Source organism: Chelonoidis abingdonii, chromosome 17 (assembly GCF_003597395.2).
Source record: "Chelonoidis abingdonii isolate Lonesome George chromosome 17, CheloAbing_2.0, whole genome shotgun sequence".
In the NCBI taxonomy this organism is placed as follows: domain Eukaryota; kingdom Metazoa; phylum Chordata; order Testudines; family Testudinidae; genus Chelonoidis; species Chelonoidis abingdonii.
This window is the reverse complement of record NC_133785.1, coordinates 5,209,382-5,225,815: the sequence shown is the minus strand read 5'-3', so window position 1 is coordinate 5,225,815 and position 16,434 is coordinate 5,209,382. Positions and strand designations below refer to the sequence as shown.

At 41.5% G+C, this 16,434-nt stretch overlaps 1 protein-coding gene across 1 annotated transcript in view; it reads left to right on the top strand.

Moving 5' to 3' along the window:
* The window catches only part of NUP210 (nucleoporin 210), a 126,097-nt gene extending 112,597 nt beyond the window's left edge, over positions 1–13,500 (top strand). Inside the window, exons 35-40 of the mRNA XM_032764187.2 lie at positions 1,725–1,871; positions 4,214–4,467; positions 6,655–6,871; positions 7,521–7,616; positions 7,725–7,808; positions 11,365–13,500. Coding sequence (XP_032620078.1) covers positions 1,725–1,871; positions 4,214–4,467; positions 6,655–6,871; positions 7,521–7,616; positions 7,725–7,808; positions 11,365–11,465 — 899 coding nt within the window. The 3' untranslated portion in view covers positions 11,466–13,500. The remainder of the gene's footprint in view (positions 1–1,724; positions 1,872–4,213; positions 4,468–6,654; positions 6,872–7,520; positions 7,617–7,724; positions 7,809–11,364) is intronic.
* The last annotated feature ends 2,934 nt before the right edge of the window (positions 13,501–16,434 follow it).

Sequence of the window (16,434 nt, the reverse complement as noted above, 5' to 3'; positions counted from 1 at the left end):
TTTGCTCACAACAAATGAAGGAAAAAAGATGTACAAGGAAAGTGTACTTGAACCTGACCGTCACATTAATTGTCATAGGCCATTAAAATATAGACTGCTTGTATTTAGTGCTCATGACCCGCACCAGAATCAGGGCCTTGCAGGCGAACTCCCTCTTTCTTCAGGATAGATACAGCACAGACAAAGTCTCTTCAAGCCTTCTACACATTATCTCAAATTTGTGTGGGAGAAACCACTTTCAGAGTGAGAGAACAGATTAGTCTCCAGGCCTGTTCAGTTCTTGAGATCTCTGCTGAGATTACCAGCAAGAGCATCATTTTGTAACATTTTTTGTGATCTAGACACTTTTCTGCTAGCACATGGAATGATGCTATCACTTAACTCACACAGGCCTTGTTAGAGGCCCTTCAGTCAGTGTTGACAGACTGGATTTGAATGGGAAACCTAGTGAAGAAAGGCTCTGTATCTAATTACTGGTTCCCTGAGCCATCCAGTTCGCAGTTTTGCCCTTATGAAAACAAAACAAGTTTTAAAATCACTCAAGTTTCTTCTATTTAAATACTGAAGGTTGCAGCTTCTCTTCAGATGCAGACAGATTTTTAACTGAGTACCAATTGGCACAACTGCAAAAACCCAATTTTCAGCTTTAATGGGAATGCTGTCATTTGAAAATTAGTTCTTCTGTACTTAGAGAAAACAGAAATGCTTGTAAAGTTTGCTTTGTCTTGATAAAGGTCAAGTCAGACCCAGACCATCATTTTTTTGCAGATATATCTGAAGGCAAAGCAAGTGTTTGTTTTCAGAAGTTCCAAGCTTGAAATTTGTTTTTTTTTTAAATTGGGTTTTTGTTTTTCATGCAAAGGACATGGAGTAGTATGGAACCTCTGTTAACGCTTTTGTACAGAGCTCTTTTGGAACTACTTTTGATTCATTATTTTTGTGAATTATGGATATTTTCATGATTTTTGAAACCAAAGAGATCAATAAATGTGTGTATCTGTTTTTCTTGCTGATGAAAAGGAGCTAGTAGTCAACCAACAGCTTGATTGGTTCACTGTTAGAATGTTATTGACTTTTTAAAGTAATATATTTAGCATTAAGCATGCTTATGCTCACCATTACTGTGATTGACAATTGCACCAAAAATATTTGTTTTTAGAACCACTTTACAAGTGAAGTTAAATATCATATTTTATCTTCTGTTTAATAAGCCATACTTGATTTAATCACAGTGCCTTTTTGTTAATATTGAACAGTCTTAACGTTCAGCACTTGTTGAAATGATATTTTTAGTATAATTTTGTGTGAACTGTTGGCCTGTTTAAATTGAATAATAAATTACATCATTTTTCCTCTTGAACCACTACTGAAAAATACCTTTTAATAGGACTTTCAGAGTTTGCCTAACTTGTGAGGTACAAGCTACAGAAAAAAAGTATAAATGTGCTGAAATCTGTGGTTCAATATGACTCACAGACTGACAAAAAATTTCTTTTTTACTTATCTAAACTACCATTATAAAACTTACAGGTATATATACTCTTTCAGGCTACATGTGAGACAAGACAACTGCATTACTTGTAAGACATTTTTATAGTATGTCTGAGATTATAACGAGGGTGGCAGAATGACTTGAAATTTCCTCTCAGAAATGATGTTGAGCCATCCTTTTGTGTTAGTAAAGTGCACTTTTTATCTTACATGCCTGTTTTTTCCCCCCTTAGGGGACTGTTCACCTGTTCAGGTTGAAGCCATTAAAGAACTACAACCAGAGTCCAGCATCGGCTGCCACCTTCATTTTAATAAGGATGCATTTGATTTCCCAGCACATGATATTTTTACAGCAGATCCTGGATTTGATGCAGTTTCAGGTAAAATGGGGAAAGAAACTGAAATAGCAAATGCGGAGCTACAGTGCTACTGCAGTTTGTTCTAACATTCCTTGTGCATCCAGAACTCCTGTTCAAGCCAGTGGGAGTCTTGAATGCATAAAGAATTAAGGAGTGGATCCCAAGTGTAACTTAGAGGTTTTTGATGTTAGTTTGTTACTTATATGTAGTTGTCTGACATTTGTATAATCTCTATTACTGTTTGCTCCAAACAGCAGTCAAGATCTTAATGTTTTCAAACAAGTCCAGAACGAGTGGGGGTTCATTAATTTCCACATGTCCTCCTATCTATATAGTGCTGTTTTGAGAAACCTTATATGATACAACCCTGTGTGATTTAATGATGCTGCATCATTTTGGGCTGCATCATTATTCAAGCCTTTATTCACTTCCGGAAAGGTTAAAGGTACAAATTAAGGTCCTGATTCTGCAAACCGGTGTGAATAATTTCACACATATGAGTCTTTCCATTGCAACTTGAAATGGATGGGAAGCGAGTGCTATCTGTGGAACAGAGACATAATTTGCTCGTGCTGATCCACTTCACAAAGCTAGTGGGGTGCCATATTTTGCTCTATCTGAATTGTATAAAGGTAGCCCCAGCTAGCCTGCATTGCAGTGGCCTAGTCTGGATGTGGAAAAGGCACAGATGACTGTGTCTGGGCCTGCTCCTGTGAGGAAAGGCTTCAGTTTGTTAGCTAACTGCAGATGACAAAACAAAAAGTACAAGCCACCACTGCTACCTGAGAATGCATGAGTACTCAGGTGTCAAGAAATACCCTGACATTGGGAACCTCTACAGCAATGGAAGGGCCTAACCCATCAACAGGTGAAACAATTACAATTCACATCAATTGCCCTAGCTGCTTCCCCTGCCAGGCACCAGTGCCTTTGTCTTCTATGTAGAGTCAGTCTCAGATTCATAGAGTTTATGCTCAGATGGGACCGTTAAATCACCTAGTCTGACCTGTATAGCACAGGCCATTAAATTTCACCCAGATAACCCTGTATTGAGCCCAATAACTTGTGTTGGGCTAAAGCCAATCTTCTCAGACTGTTCACTGTCCCTGTCTTGTGCAGGTATTGCAGTATCATCAACCCCAAGGATTCAAAAATCACAAAATGCTTAAAAATTATGTTTTTTTTTTAACCTAATGCATTTGAAGTTCTTTATTTTGTTTGTGAACATTTTAGGGATTCATGTTTTCAGGTTTTCCCCTGAGGGCTAGAAACTTTTATTTTAATGAAAGCTAAGATTCTCCTCTGATCCCATGACATCAGGAGCTGGGGCTTTAAGACCAAAACATCGTGAGACTTGCAATAAAATCATGAAAGTTGGCAACACTGGGAGAGCAGAGGAGAAGTGTACATGAGTCACAATATGATTTTTAAAAAGCACAGATTATGTGGAGAGAGCACTCTTATAATAGTCCAGTAGACCTGCCGCTCTGGATAATGGAGGTTACCTTTGTTGCACAGTGCTGCAGAAAGTATGCCATCGGGGTAAGATGTGTGCAGTTTGCTTGTGCAGAAAAAGGGCCATGTATTTATCCTTGCTTCAGATCTGTGTTTAAACACATGGTCAGCCAAACCTTCCAAGGTGTGAGAGTGTGGTTACTCCCTCCCCCTCAAATTCTTCTTGAGAAAAGCATCTGTCTTGTGATATAGAAAACGAGTGGTGGAGAAAATGGCAAGGAAACTGACGTGTATGAGAAAATCAGCTTGTACTGATAATATCCACTCAGCTCACTTTGGGATTATTTTATTTATTTATTTTATTAATCTTTAGTCATCAATTGGGATGACTTTTAAGAGGTTGGAGGGAATCGCTGAATATCTGAGCAGTAATGGAGCAGTGCACAATAAGGCAGTATGCAGGATGGGTTTCTAAAGAACAAATCATACCAGACAAAGTTGAATATGATGGTTGTTGGCTAGATGGATGAAGAGAACGGAGTGTATGTTGTTATATTTGGATTGGAATAATGCATTTGATCCAGTGTTCCCAGAAATCATGCACTCAAAATTTGGTTCAAACCAGCTGGGCACATGAACAATTTTACATGAAGGAAGTCTTCTAGTTCAGTATCCCAGGGAATTATTGCTAGGCCCCATCCTAAGGTCTTATTTGTTCACTGCACTTTCATGCCTTTTCCCGCTCTTGGGACACCCTATCCATTGTGGTTTGTCAGGGCACCACCTTCCCCTTGTTCCGTTCCCCTCTAAAATCTCCCTTCCACAAGGAACGTTCTTGGGTGTGAAGAGAAAAACCATAAAGAAACACAAGTAAATTAACAAAGGTTGAACTGTTTTCATCTTTATAGGACACTATACCTGTTCCATCACAATGCACAGACTTACTGACAAGCAGCTTAAGCATCTGAGCATGAGCAAAGCTGCTCTCCTAGTTACAGCTTCATTCCAGGGCGGCAGCCATTTCTCTGGAGAGCAGATCAGCGCTGAAGTGCCATTCAATCCAGGGTTTTATACTGATCAGACTGAAATTCTCTTAAGTAACCATTACACGAGTTCTGATGTGAAAATATTTGGAGCCACTGAAATTCTTGACAAACTGGAGGTTAGTATGTCACGGCAAATTCTCATTACATATTTAAGGCTGTATTGAGCTGTTGGGTGCATTTGTGAGCAAGGAGCCAGTGTGTAAACTTCATCATCCTGGGAGTACTTCCAGGAGGTAATGTGACACTCTTATCCCTCTGATGCATAATATCCTCCATGCTTTCTCCTTGCTCCAGGAAACGAGTCATTTATGGCTGGCTCATACCTATAGCAGATTACAACACACACACGCGCACCTGCTGGCTCAGCGGTGCTGGCAAGTTTGTCATGGGGACTGGTGCCTGCCTGGTCTGGGGAATGTTTGCCCATCTGTGTGGCCAGGCCCAGGTAACCTATGCAAGTGTGTAAGGAGGGGCTCTTCCTTTCCCATGTGTGGAGGTGCCATGCAAGTCACAGAGTAGCCCATAATGTAAATATACATAGCACTTTACAAAAATATAACAAAAGCATACAGTCAGGGTATGTGTACGATGATAGCCCCAGGAGGTGGGGAGTGAATTAATGAGGTGGCTCAGAAGAAATCAAGCAGCTGTAATTGGCAGGATTTTTCAGCAGGGTAAAACTTTTTTTCTCGGCATAAATCAGAACAAATGGACCTGGGCAAAACACGGGAGGGAGATTTCTCAACCTGAGGTTCACCCAGCACTCCCAGCAGCTGTGCTAGCATGGAGGCTTCCCAGAGCCATTCTCTCTTTCCAGCAGTCCTGCTCCTAAATCTTCCCCTAGGCACCTATGCAAGGGGAGGAGAAAGTGTAGCTGGAATTTAACTCCCTGTATACTAGGGAGCAGTTAGTTCCCCTATACCTCGTCACAACCAGCTGTAACCTGTTGCCCATTGTTATATGTGTGTGGATTGTTAGATCCATTCTTAGTAGCGATTGTGAGAGGTCCAAACAGACTTGTTTTGGATAAAAATAAAGTGTCATGTTTGCTAGTTTAACATCTATCCTGAGACCATATGCTGCACTTTCTGTGGACTGACTCAATGCTTTGCCATCTCTAACTGCTATGATTCTCTGGTTTTATGTACTGATACATGCATGACCTTTAAAATTCAAAAATGTCTTCTGATAGTGCCTGCTGTGGTGTGAACTGCAGATGTTTATAATCTCTTCAGAGGGGAAAGATATTAAAACACTAGTTTTTGTAATTGTGCACATACAGTTGTGTGTATTTTCTCCAGCTAAGTAAACCATATTTGATATATTTTGGGATATCTAGTATTTGATAGTTTTTCTTCTCACCCAAGGGACTAAATGCAGAAACTCATCATGAAGTTTGAGAGCTGATGTTAAAACAATAATAACCTGTGTTCATCAACCTTGCTAGGTTTTTTTTAAAAGCATTTTAGTATTTGACTCATTGTATTGATGTTGCCCGACAGTAGAAAGATTAATTTGTAGAAGGATAGGAGGATCTTTTAAGTACTGTAGTCAATGTTAACATTCTTGTGTCTTAGAGATTCCACCAACTTGAGAAGCCAGGATGGACAGGAATGGTGTCCCTAGCCTCTGTTTGCCAGAAGCTGGAAATGAGTGACAGGATGGATCACTTGATGATTACCTGTTCTATTCATTCCCTCTGGGGCACCTGGCATTGGCCACTGTCAGGAGACAGGATACTGGGCTAGATGGACCTTTGGTCTGACCCAGTACGGCTGTATTTATGTTAAGAATCACATTTCTGTGTGGAAATATACTGTTAAATTTATTGTATTGTAAAGTATTATTAGAAGTAACCCTGGAGGTTATGCAACAGGTAGGGAGCAGGGAGTGAAAACATTTTTCTCTGTTTTCACTTTGTTTCCGAATGGTACAGTTAGTTTCACTATTTAGTTGATGGTCACTCACATGTTTGTTTCATGCCCTGGCAGGAGATGATATTGCTTTCATGTGCTACTGTGTGGGGAGTTCACATGCATGCTCTTCTCCAGGCTTGCAAGAGATGGTAGCAAAACTGGCAGCAGCAATACTGAAACTAAATAGGCAACAGATAGTTGTGCGAGCAGAGAGGGAGAGTGAATCTGAGGAAGTTTGGTGGTATAGCTCTATGGTTACAACATATGCTCCTCCTTGAAGCAGATTTTCCTTCCAAGAGAGTGGTAATTCTTATGCATCTCTTTGGCATTGAACCAGGAAAAGAGGGTATACACAGTGCTTGTTGGGAAAGTATGTTTGTCTTGCAGGTGAAATGTGGGTCACCAATGGTGAAGGCCTTTGAGAAGGAGAAATCGTATGGCCTGCCTAGTTATGTAATCTACACTGTAAGTATATCTGATCCAGGAGTTCCAAGCCAGGGGTCCTTATCAACCACTCTTACCATATCCAGCCCAGTGACTGACCAGTCGATCACTGTTCCGGTGACAGTGATTTATGTAGCTGAGAGAAGCGAGCCAATGAGACGTAAGTGTATCTATCTGTATATTTCATGTGTCAGCATAAATCTCCAACATTCATTAGTGTTCAAGGTGGTGGTATAGAACTTAGTGTGGCTTAGATTTGAGCCAGGGTAACAGTCAGCTTAAAAAGTTGTCTGATACGTAAGATAAACACTAATAGTCTGACAGCAAGGTTTGCATGCAAATGCTCCTTGTGGCTGAAGCTGAACACATTTCCCTTTCTGGGTCAGTCCAATTACTGTCTTTGAAATGTGCTCTTTAATGGCTGCTTGCCCATCCCAGCTGGCATAAATTCCATAATTCTATAGAATCCAACAGTACTTCTTGCTTTAATTTTTACATACTCTCAAACATAGCTTTGGCGTTTCCAAAACTGATTAGTGGGCTGATGTGGGAACAATGTGTGTGACATTTCAATCTATTTTGAGTTATCACCGACAAGCACATTTTGAACATTATAGTGGAAATTGCCATTGTAATCTAAGTCATTCATGTTATTTAAACTAATAATATGTATCATGCACAAATAAATATTCAAAATGAAATAGAAAATAAGATAGGAAAAGAGCCCAGTTGTCATTAGAGAGGATTAGAAAGATACAGTGCTATTTATAACATCATATGATATTTCTCCTTTTCAATCGGTTCCACAGACGGAGCCAGCTTATTCCAACACTTCCTTGATTCCTATCAAGTAATGTTCTTCACGCTTTTTGCACTGCTGGCGGGGACAGCTGTTGTGATCATAGGTAAAGAAGTAAAAAGCTGCAATCATATTTTCCTAACTTTCAAACATTTTAGCTGTGCTTTTAAAGGAATAGTTTCCACTCTGAAATGTTTTTGATAATGTCTTTCAGCCTACCATGCAGTTTTCTCCCCAAAAGAACAGAACACTTATCCAGCATTTACCCCAAGGACAACACCTCAACACAGCTATAACAGTAAGCAGCTGTTACCCAGTTATAAATAAAATTAATTGGTTACCCTAGGTATTGCATCTGAATTATTGCAAGGAGGTTGCACTAAGAGAACCCTGTATCCTGAAATAAATTACAAGGCTGGCATCTAAACACCATACAACTTTTAGTGTTCCTGATTCTGATTTCACACACACCTGTCCTATACTACTGTGACTCCTTAGACCTGAGTGGAAATACTTGTGCTTTACATTTTTGTGGTGGAGACTAGAATCAGGATCATTAAATGGTATTTTGCAAGAAATATTGGGGGAGAGGGGGAGAAATAACTGCAGTAGTGGGAAAACTAAGGTCCCGTTCCTGCTCCTATGGAATCTAATGACAAAAACTCCCATAGCTCAGTATGTACCTTCTATGGATGTTACTTTGCCTTTTATGTAACATGCACATCAGAAATCCTAGTGTTACACAGGTACATACTTAGGTTTGATCAGAAACATAAGAAAAAATCAGAATTCTTTGACTCTCAGTAGTTGCACTCCTGATGGAGAGAGAAATTTTTAACATCTTGTCTTAGTTACGATCTTTGGAAAATTCCACTAAGAGAGTTTCAGTGAAGTTTCCTGTGCAGTAATGGAGATTTCAGTCCCTCTGTGGCAGAACAGACACACCTTTTATTTATTTATTTGCTTGGTTGTTTATTTGTAAAGCAGCCTTGGTGGAATGAAGGTTAGCCAAAAGAGTGCCCTGGGAGAAAGGATTTAGTAATACTTCAGGCTCCGTTGTTGAAAAGCCCATGGAAAGTAGTGACATGTTCGTGTCTTTAAAAAGGAAAACAATGAGCAGGGAGACTATTTAACTTTAATTTGGAAATCAATCCCAGCATAACTGGGAAATACTCAAAATTCTTATGTTGTTATAATTAGTAAAATGTGCTTAGGGTTTCTTTCCTCCTCCTTGGTATTACATTACCCTTTATTAAAGTCTGAGCAAAGGTCTGCAAGGAATCAAAATTAATTACCTGGATTTCAGTTGTCTTAGTGATCATCTCTACAGTACCTTCTACAATGTTTCATGTATTAAATGAATCTTGTGAGGTACAGTAACTCCCCACTTAATGGCCTCTCACTTAATGTTGTTTCGTTCTTAGGTCCCTGCTCAATTACAGAACATGCTCCATTTAAAGTTGTGCAGTGCTTCGCTAGAAAGTCACTTGGCTGCTTTGTCCACAGCTGGCAGCATCCCTAACAGCTCCCCTATGCCACCCCACAGCACCTCCCGCCTGCCAGCAGACCCCGTGGATCAGCACCTTTCCCCTCCCCCGCCTCCTGCCCACGGCAATCAGCTGGTTTGTGGCATTCAGGAGGGAGGGCGGAGGAGTGAGGACTCGGCACACAGGCTCCCCCTCCCTCCCCTGCCTCCTGAACGCTGCAAGCCAGCTGACTGCTGTGGGCAGAGGCAGAGAAGGGAGTGGGGAGGAGCAAGGACCTGGCCTGCGGAGTAAATGAGGATGGCGGGGGGAAGAAGAGGCGGATTAAGGGTGGGGGCTTGGGGAAAGGGGTGGCGTGGACAGCCCGAGGGTTGAGCCCCCCCACCCCTGGTGCTTGCAGAGTAGGGGAAGCTGCTGCTGCGCAACATGCTTCTCCTAGCCTACAGCACCTTCAGCCTCCTTGCCTGCCTCATTGTCTCCAGTGCCAGTGGGCTGTGCCTGTGTGGGGTAAGGCAGGGGCACCTCCCAACTATAGTACTGTACTGTATGGCAAAAAAAAATTCCTTGGAACCTAACCCCCCATTTACATTCATTCTTATGGGGAAATTGGATTCGCTTAACATCATTTCACTTAAAGTCGCATTTTTCAGGAACATAACTACAACATTAAGTGAGGAGTTGCTGTATCCAGCTCACTGCACAGGGAAACTTCCATCTTCTACATAGTCTACACAGAGCAGAGAAGAAAACTTCTTTGCCTTCAATTACAGTGAAAGTCCCAGTATTAGATCCCTGGGAACAGAGTGCAGAAGGGCTGGAAGCTTCACTAGCTAAAAAAAATTGCTGAGAAGAATGGAAGATCTTATCTGAAGGAAGTAATTAAGAAAGCCAGGTGCAAGGAAAACTGGATGAGCCTTTCACTTGCTTTTCCTAGTCTCCTGCTTTCCTATACCACTGAAAATCTAAGGAAAAAAAGAATTGGCCTAAGCATCATTAAACTACGCCAGGAGTCAGAGAACAGAAGGTAACATACAGGGAATAAAATTACCAAACTTCCAAAGAAATTCTTAATCCCACTGCACCTGCAGGGCCTCCCATTTTACCTTGTTCCTTTTTTCCCCTTGACCAGAAAAAGCAAGTATTTAAACCCCTGAGTTAATGAATTCAGACTTGATAGAACTATTCTGTCGATTCTGTTAGGGCCAGAGCTCCAACTAGTGCACATTCAGACTTATCCAAAAATCGAGGCCTCAGGTGCCAAAGTGCTGTTTATTCTGTTTGGACAAAACAGAAAGTAGCTAAAACCACTACAGCTGGGTGACATTTTTGTACCTAAATCTTTTCTTGACATGTGCCTGGTTTGGAGTTTGCAAAGAGTTCAATTTTACTACAATTTAAAATTATTTGGGGGGAAATGGATCTAGCTGTCAAGAGACTTGTATTCTAATAATGTTTCTGACATGGACTTGATGTGTGAAGTTGAATGCAACTATGCACCTTAAGTTCCCCTATTAAATAGTAATACAGAGATTTACCTACTTCCAATAGAGGCCTAAATTTGCTTGTAACATGTTAAGGTGAGTCATTGGTTGAGACGAGAAGAGAATTCACAAACCCTTCACTTCCACTAAGCAGGATTAGTTTTGCAAACCCCACCACGTACTCATTTTCTTCTTTTACTTTTTGCAACAATGTTCAATTTCTTTGTTTTCCTTGCAGTGACTTTTTGTGTGAATTTGAGTTTTGAGGTACCTGCCCATGACAAATGTTCAGTTTCTTGAACTGCCATGGAGAATCAAAACATGAGGTGGTCAATAACCACATAAACTTAATTATTGAAAAAATCGCATTAACTTTCATGAAAAAAAAATCAATCAATTTCACACAGTCCTACAAAGGAGTCACTGAATGCCTATTATAGTGTAGGACCCTGAGCCAGCAACACACATAACTACATGAATAATCCACTTTACTTCAGTTGGGACTATTTGCTTATAGTTAGGCACGTGCTTGAGTATTTTGCTGAACTGGAGCCTCACTTCATATGAATGACTTTTGGGTACTCGGAGTGAGGTAAAACAAATACAGATTATTAGTTTCTGTCATTATTTACTGAAATAAAATAAATGAGTGGGCCTCAGGGGTTTTATCAATACATTAATTCATGTTGCTTATGAGAAGAAATACAGAAGTTCCATCATCTTCATTTGAATAAAATGTACCTGAAAATATAAAGATGGAGCTTTATTTTCAGTGAATCCTTAGACTCCCTTCCAGTGTTAATCCAATCTAAGAGCAGCGGTTGGTTTTTTACTCCCTCGCTTCCCTGCCCTTAATATGATTGTTTCCTCTCTTTCTCCACAACTGTAGGTTTTTCTGTTTCATCTGCAGCTTCTCTCAGTCCTTCGTACTCAGATAGAAAAAACAGTCCTCCCTCCAGGCTGTGGAGTACTGGTTATGCTTCACATTAAAGAAAGACTACAGGACTCATCTGCACAAGGACATATACTTGGGTTGGAAGAAAAGTCAATGCTAGCAAAATCATTTCACTCTGGAAAATTCTCAGCTAGGCTTAAAAACTTTCAAATGCCAGTATAATGCAAGTCATCTTAAAAATGCAGTGTAGTATACTGTGCAACACCTTTTTTTAATGCATAATGCTCTTTAAATTTTTAAGGGGATGCTTTCAATCCTATAAAATCCTTTCTTGTGTCTTTTATGTTATGTTCAGTTGACAAAGATGACTGGACAATTAGCTATCTTTGTGCTAAACTAGCTTTCCTGCAAGCGTCACGCAATTAGAAGGTACATTTAGAAGAAAGTGCTTAAGTATTAAGGTTTTTTTTTTTTTATTTGCTTTCTGTGGAAATTAACTTTCTTTTAACATGGTTTTCAAAGAAGGAAAATAGTAAAACAGGTAAAATGTGAGCCAAAAATGTGAAGGAGTCTGTGTTTCAAAGGACTAACATTTTCTTTGGGCTCCATTATTATCATCATGAGACTCAGGAATGTGTTGCACTGATAAGTGTTCTTATATTTTAGCCTTACAATGTGATTTATCTTCATTAGTTGCCAGTAAAAATAGGAAATGCTGTAATAACTGTGAATAGATTGGTCTATTTTCTTTATTTTTTACAGAAAATTATAAATATGGCTCCCCATAGGTACAATTGCAGTATATTTATGGTTACTGTACTCTCCTGCCTTGAATGACCGAGAATGTTAAAAAGCATGTGCCTTTCTTGAGTAACCATAATTTACAAGTGAAGATTTCTAGAACTGTTACAAAGGAGTATGCAAATCTTTTTGAGTGAAGGCAGTTATTTTTGGCTTTCTATTTGTTAATACAAACATGACGAACAGTGTATTTTATTGATTGTTTTAGAACTATAGGTACCTCAGCAGACACTGAGCCTCCATGCATCACCACTGCCCCGGTTACTGCATTGTGAACTAAGTGGCACATTATATGATAAAAACAAAGTATGAATGTCAGTTAGTTTAACCTGTTTGTCTCTAGTACAATATGAGCACCCTAAAAATGTTGACTTTTACTACTAGCTATTAATGGTGTGTACAAGCAGGGCATAGTATAATTAATATTTTACTTAATAGTAAAAAGAGTGCTTACTGTATATCAGCTGTGTGTAATAAAATAAGTGTATGCAGCATATTGCATAGGTAGTAAACTATTTCAGTTTTTGTTCTGTTTTTTTTTTTTTTAAGTTTTGATTGGCTAGAACAGGCCCATATGACTCAAACTGCATTGTTGACCAAAAAAAAATAATCAGAATCTACTTTACTAAACTAGGAGGTAGATCACTGCACATGCTCAGACATGCTGAGCTTTTCAGAAGACTGCCAACAAAGTACATACGAGTGAGATTTTTACACATTTATTTTAAAACATGAGAAGAGAGGGTTTTCAAGCCATAGCTTTAAAATATTGCTCCTAGGAGGGAAAAATTACCTCAGTCGTGGTATATTAAATCCTTCGATGATTAAAATTGAAATATTGGTCATTTTCTTTCACCCTGTGGGCTTTGTTTTCAAGCTTTGTTTACATATATGTAATACTGTCAGAGGGACAATTGTGAATAATTTCCTTAGTTGTGAATTGTCAAACAACAAGCAGTAGTAGTTCAGTGAAGGTGATCTGTTATAAGGAATATAATATTGTGTCATTACAGTGTGAGCCAGTAAAACATTGAGCTCTTCTTGTGAGAAATAAGTGAAATATGCAAGATTATACAGGCAAATATTCAAAAGACATGAATGTATACACAGACAGATTCGATGGCATGTAGGTTTTTTTTACATGGAACTACTGGAAAATGCCACATTGTTCAATAGTATTCCTTTGTGAGATTTTGTGTAATTTATTTACTAGTGCTTGAGAAATACAGGTGTGCCTTACATGCTGGTGTTCCTTAAAATTGACAGTTTGAATGTAAATATGACTGTTTATACTTGTTTTATTTAATAAAGCTTTATAAGATTCCTTAACACAGTGTTGATGGCCATTTTTATGTCTTGGCTGCTTAATAGCTAAAATTACATTACAAACTGTTTGCCTCTTGTTATTCGTATCTCGTGCTATACCTTTGTCATGTTGCAAGGTGACTGTAAACTTGTCATGTTTATTGGCTCTAATGATTAACAGGCATATCAAATTTGCTTTCAGTGAAAGTAGAACACTGTTGTTGTTGTTGTTGTTTTTTTTCTCATTGTCAGTCCTGAAAACTGACCATACGATTTGACAGTTAAGACAGGCTCTTCTCTTCTCACCCATCACCACCACCACAAAGAAGGATTCTGTACACCAGGTTATGCCCTTAGTGATACCTGTGCAATTCCATTGTCTCCAAACTATGCCCCTCAATTAGATAGGTACAATTGCTTTTACTTTTATTATAACTGGTGTAATTTGGAGACAGTAGGGTTATGCAGGTGCCACTGAAAGTGTAACTTGCCCTACAGGATTTTACAGGCGATGTGAGAAAAATAATCTATCTTGACTGTCCAAACCAAGAGTAAGTGTGTAAATTTACCAATTGAAGTGTTTTTTTTTAAAAAAAACTTTTACTTGTAAACTGAGCAAATTTGACATGGAATAACTGAAATACAGGTAAGCTGGAACCCCAGGATGCCATATTTACTAAGACACTTTGCAGAGTTGAACTGCTCTGTAAAGAAAACCAAATGTTTTGCTTTATTCTATAGTTAAGCGCCAAACAGCAATGTTAAATGCAAGTTAGTGGCTGTCACCTACACTTATATCTCGCAGCTGATTTCTTCTGATATATCCAGCTGAGGTGTCCAGATTCTGGACACCTTTGATTCTTCTTCCAGAGCTTGTTCACATCCATTCCACATTAGGTGTGAGCGCGCTGCATGTACTAACGTTGGAAACTTTTCCCTTAGTAGTAACCATCAGGGTGGCGGGGCCCCCGCCTGAGCAGGACTGCTGTGCCATGCATATATACCCCTGCTGGCCCGACCTCCTCCAGTCTTCTTATCGTCTGGCAGCGTTGGAACAACCTCTTGCTCTCGTAGAAGAACCAATCCTTTAGCTTTAGAGTACTTAGCTGCTGTCAGTTCTTTAGCATTCTCTTGTTGTGGATATTGATAGATTAGATGCTTGGAGGCTTCCAGCACTCACCGCGGGGCAAGCCGCAGGCCCACGGGTTTAAAGCTTGCGCCACATGCCGCAAGCCTATGCCAGTTAGTGACCCCCACGACTCCTGTCTACGTTGTCTGGGGGAAGCACACCAAACAGAGAGGTGTAAGATTTGCAAGGCGTTTAAGCCTAAAACAGAGAGAGACTTTCGCTTGAAGCAGTTGTTGATGGAGGCAGCTCTGCAGCCATTGGGCCTGGAGCCCCCGACGCCAGCTCCAGCCTCCTTGGTGCAGAGTACCCCGGAGTCATCGAGAGACCCGGTGCCGGACAAGCACCGCAAGCCGTTGGCCCTGGAGAAAAGTAGGCCCTAGCACCACTCATCCTCCTCGGTGCAGCCCAAGGCCAAACCAAAAGAAGGGCACAGATGTTCCCCGCAAAGGACACTAGCGCCATCTAAGGGCCTGGGCACTGGAAAAAGCGGGATGGACATTGTACCAGCACCAGCGCCACAAGTCCCTCTGAGTCCAGTCATAAGTGAACTCAGTGAGGATGACGGGATTGAGGGAGTAATGGATCAACCCTCCGTGCCTGACACCTTTTGAAGTCGCAAAGAACCTCATTGGGTTGTTGGCGTGAGCCCTCTCCTGATCAGGGAGAAGCCTCCGGAACCCGGGCCTGTGGTGCCATTGAGGGGAAAGCCAGCAATGGTGCACCATTTGAGGTTACTGTCCCGGCATTGCTTCCGGCGTTAGTCCCAGTCAAGCGTCGAGTCTGTGGACTCTGTTACCCCTGACGCAGAAGGAAACCTTGGCACCAGTGGTGAGTCAGCACACAGGGTTGGTGCAAGGGACCCGACGCTCTCTGACACCCTCCAGAGACCGGCACCCGGAGAAGGCGAGCTGACCATCGCCGAAGGCTTCCGAAAGTCACCGGTCCCAGTCCCACGAGCAGCGGAACCGTTCCCGTTCCCAATTGGCAAGAAGCTGCTTGTCGACCTCCCGCCAGCACAGATGGACGGCACTGCCATGGCCTTCATGCTCGGCGTCGCCAGAATCTGGCACAGTTACCCACACCAGACAGCAGAGAAGATCTGGCTGAATGGCAATCCCAATGGGGACCCCGAGGACACTGGCCCTTCTGCACCCCCTGGGCCTACCACCAGCGACAAGGGGCTCCCTCCAGGGCCAGCTACTCGGTGCACCGGTCCTGGTCCCTGCACCGACACACCTCTGTGCAGAAAGCTACGGCGTCCAGACCGTCTGCACTGTTGCCAGGCGGGAGACTGGAGAAACCAGCATCGAGTCTGGTGCTGCCCCAGGGTCAGCTATCCAGGCCTGAGATGGAAGCCCCTCCTTTGGGGGAGGGGGACCAAGAAGACCAGCAGGAGTCAGCAGAGCAGCTGCTGACCTCTTCGTCATTCCCAGATGAAATGATAGCAGGCACAGCGGTATCAGGACCTCCACCAGTAGACCACAGAGCCCACCAAGAGCTACTGTGTAAGCTTGCTCATAACTTGGGGTTACGGGCCGAGGAGATGGTGGAGTAGGAGGACCCCATGGTGGATATCCTGAGCCCAGAAGGTCCATCTAGAATAGTGTTTCTGCTTATTAAGACCATGCAGTCGAACTATAAGACTATATGGGAGACCCCAGCCTCCAGCATCCCAACAGCCAAAGGTGTGGAATGCAAGTACTGCGCCCCATCAAAGGGGTATGACTTCTTGTTTTGCCACCCAAGCCTATGTTCCCTGATAATCTCTGACCCTGCCAGCAGGTAGGGGATCTTGGGGGACAGCTACTGCACTGGTGGGGTGCAAAATA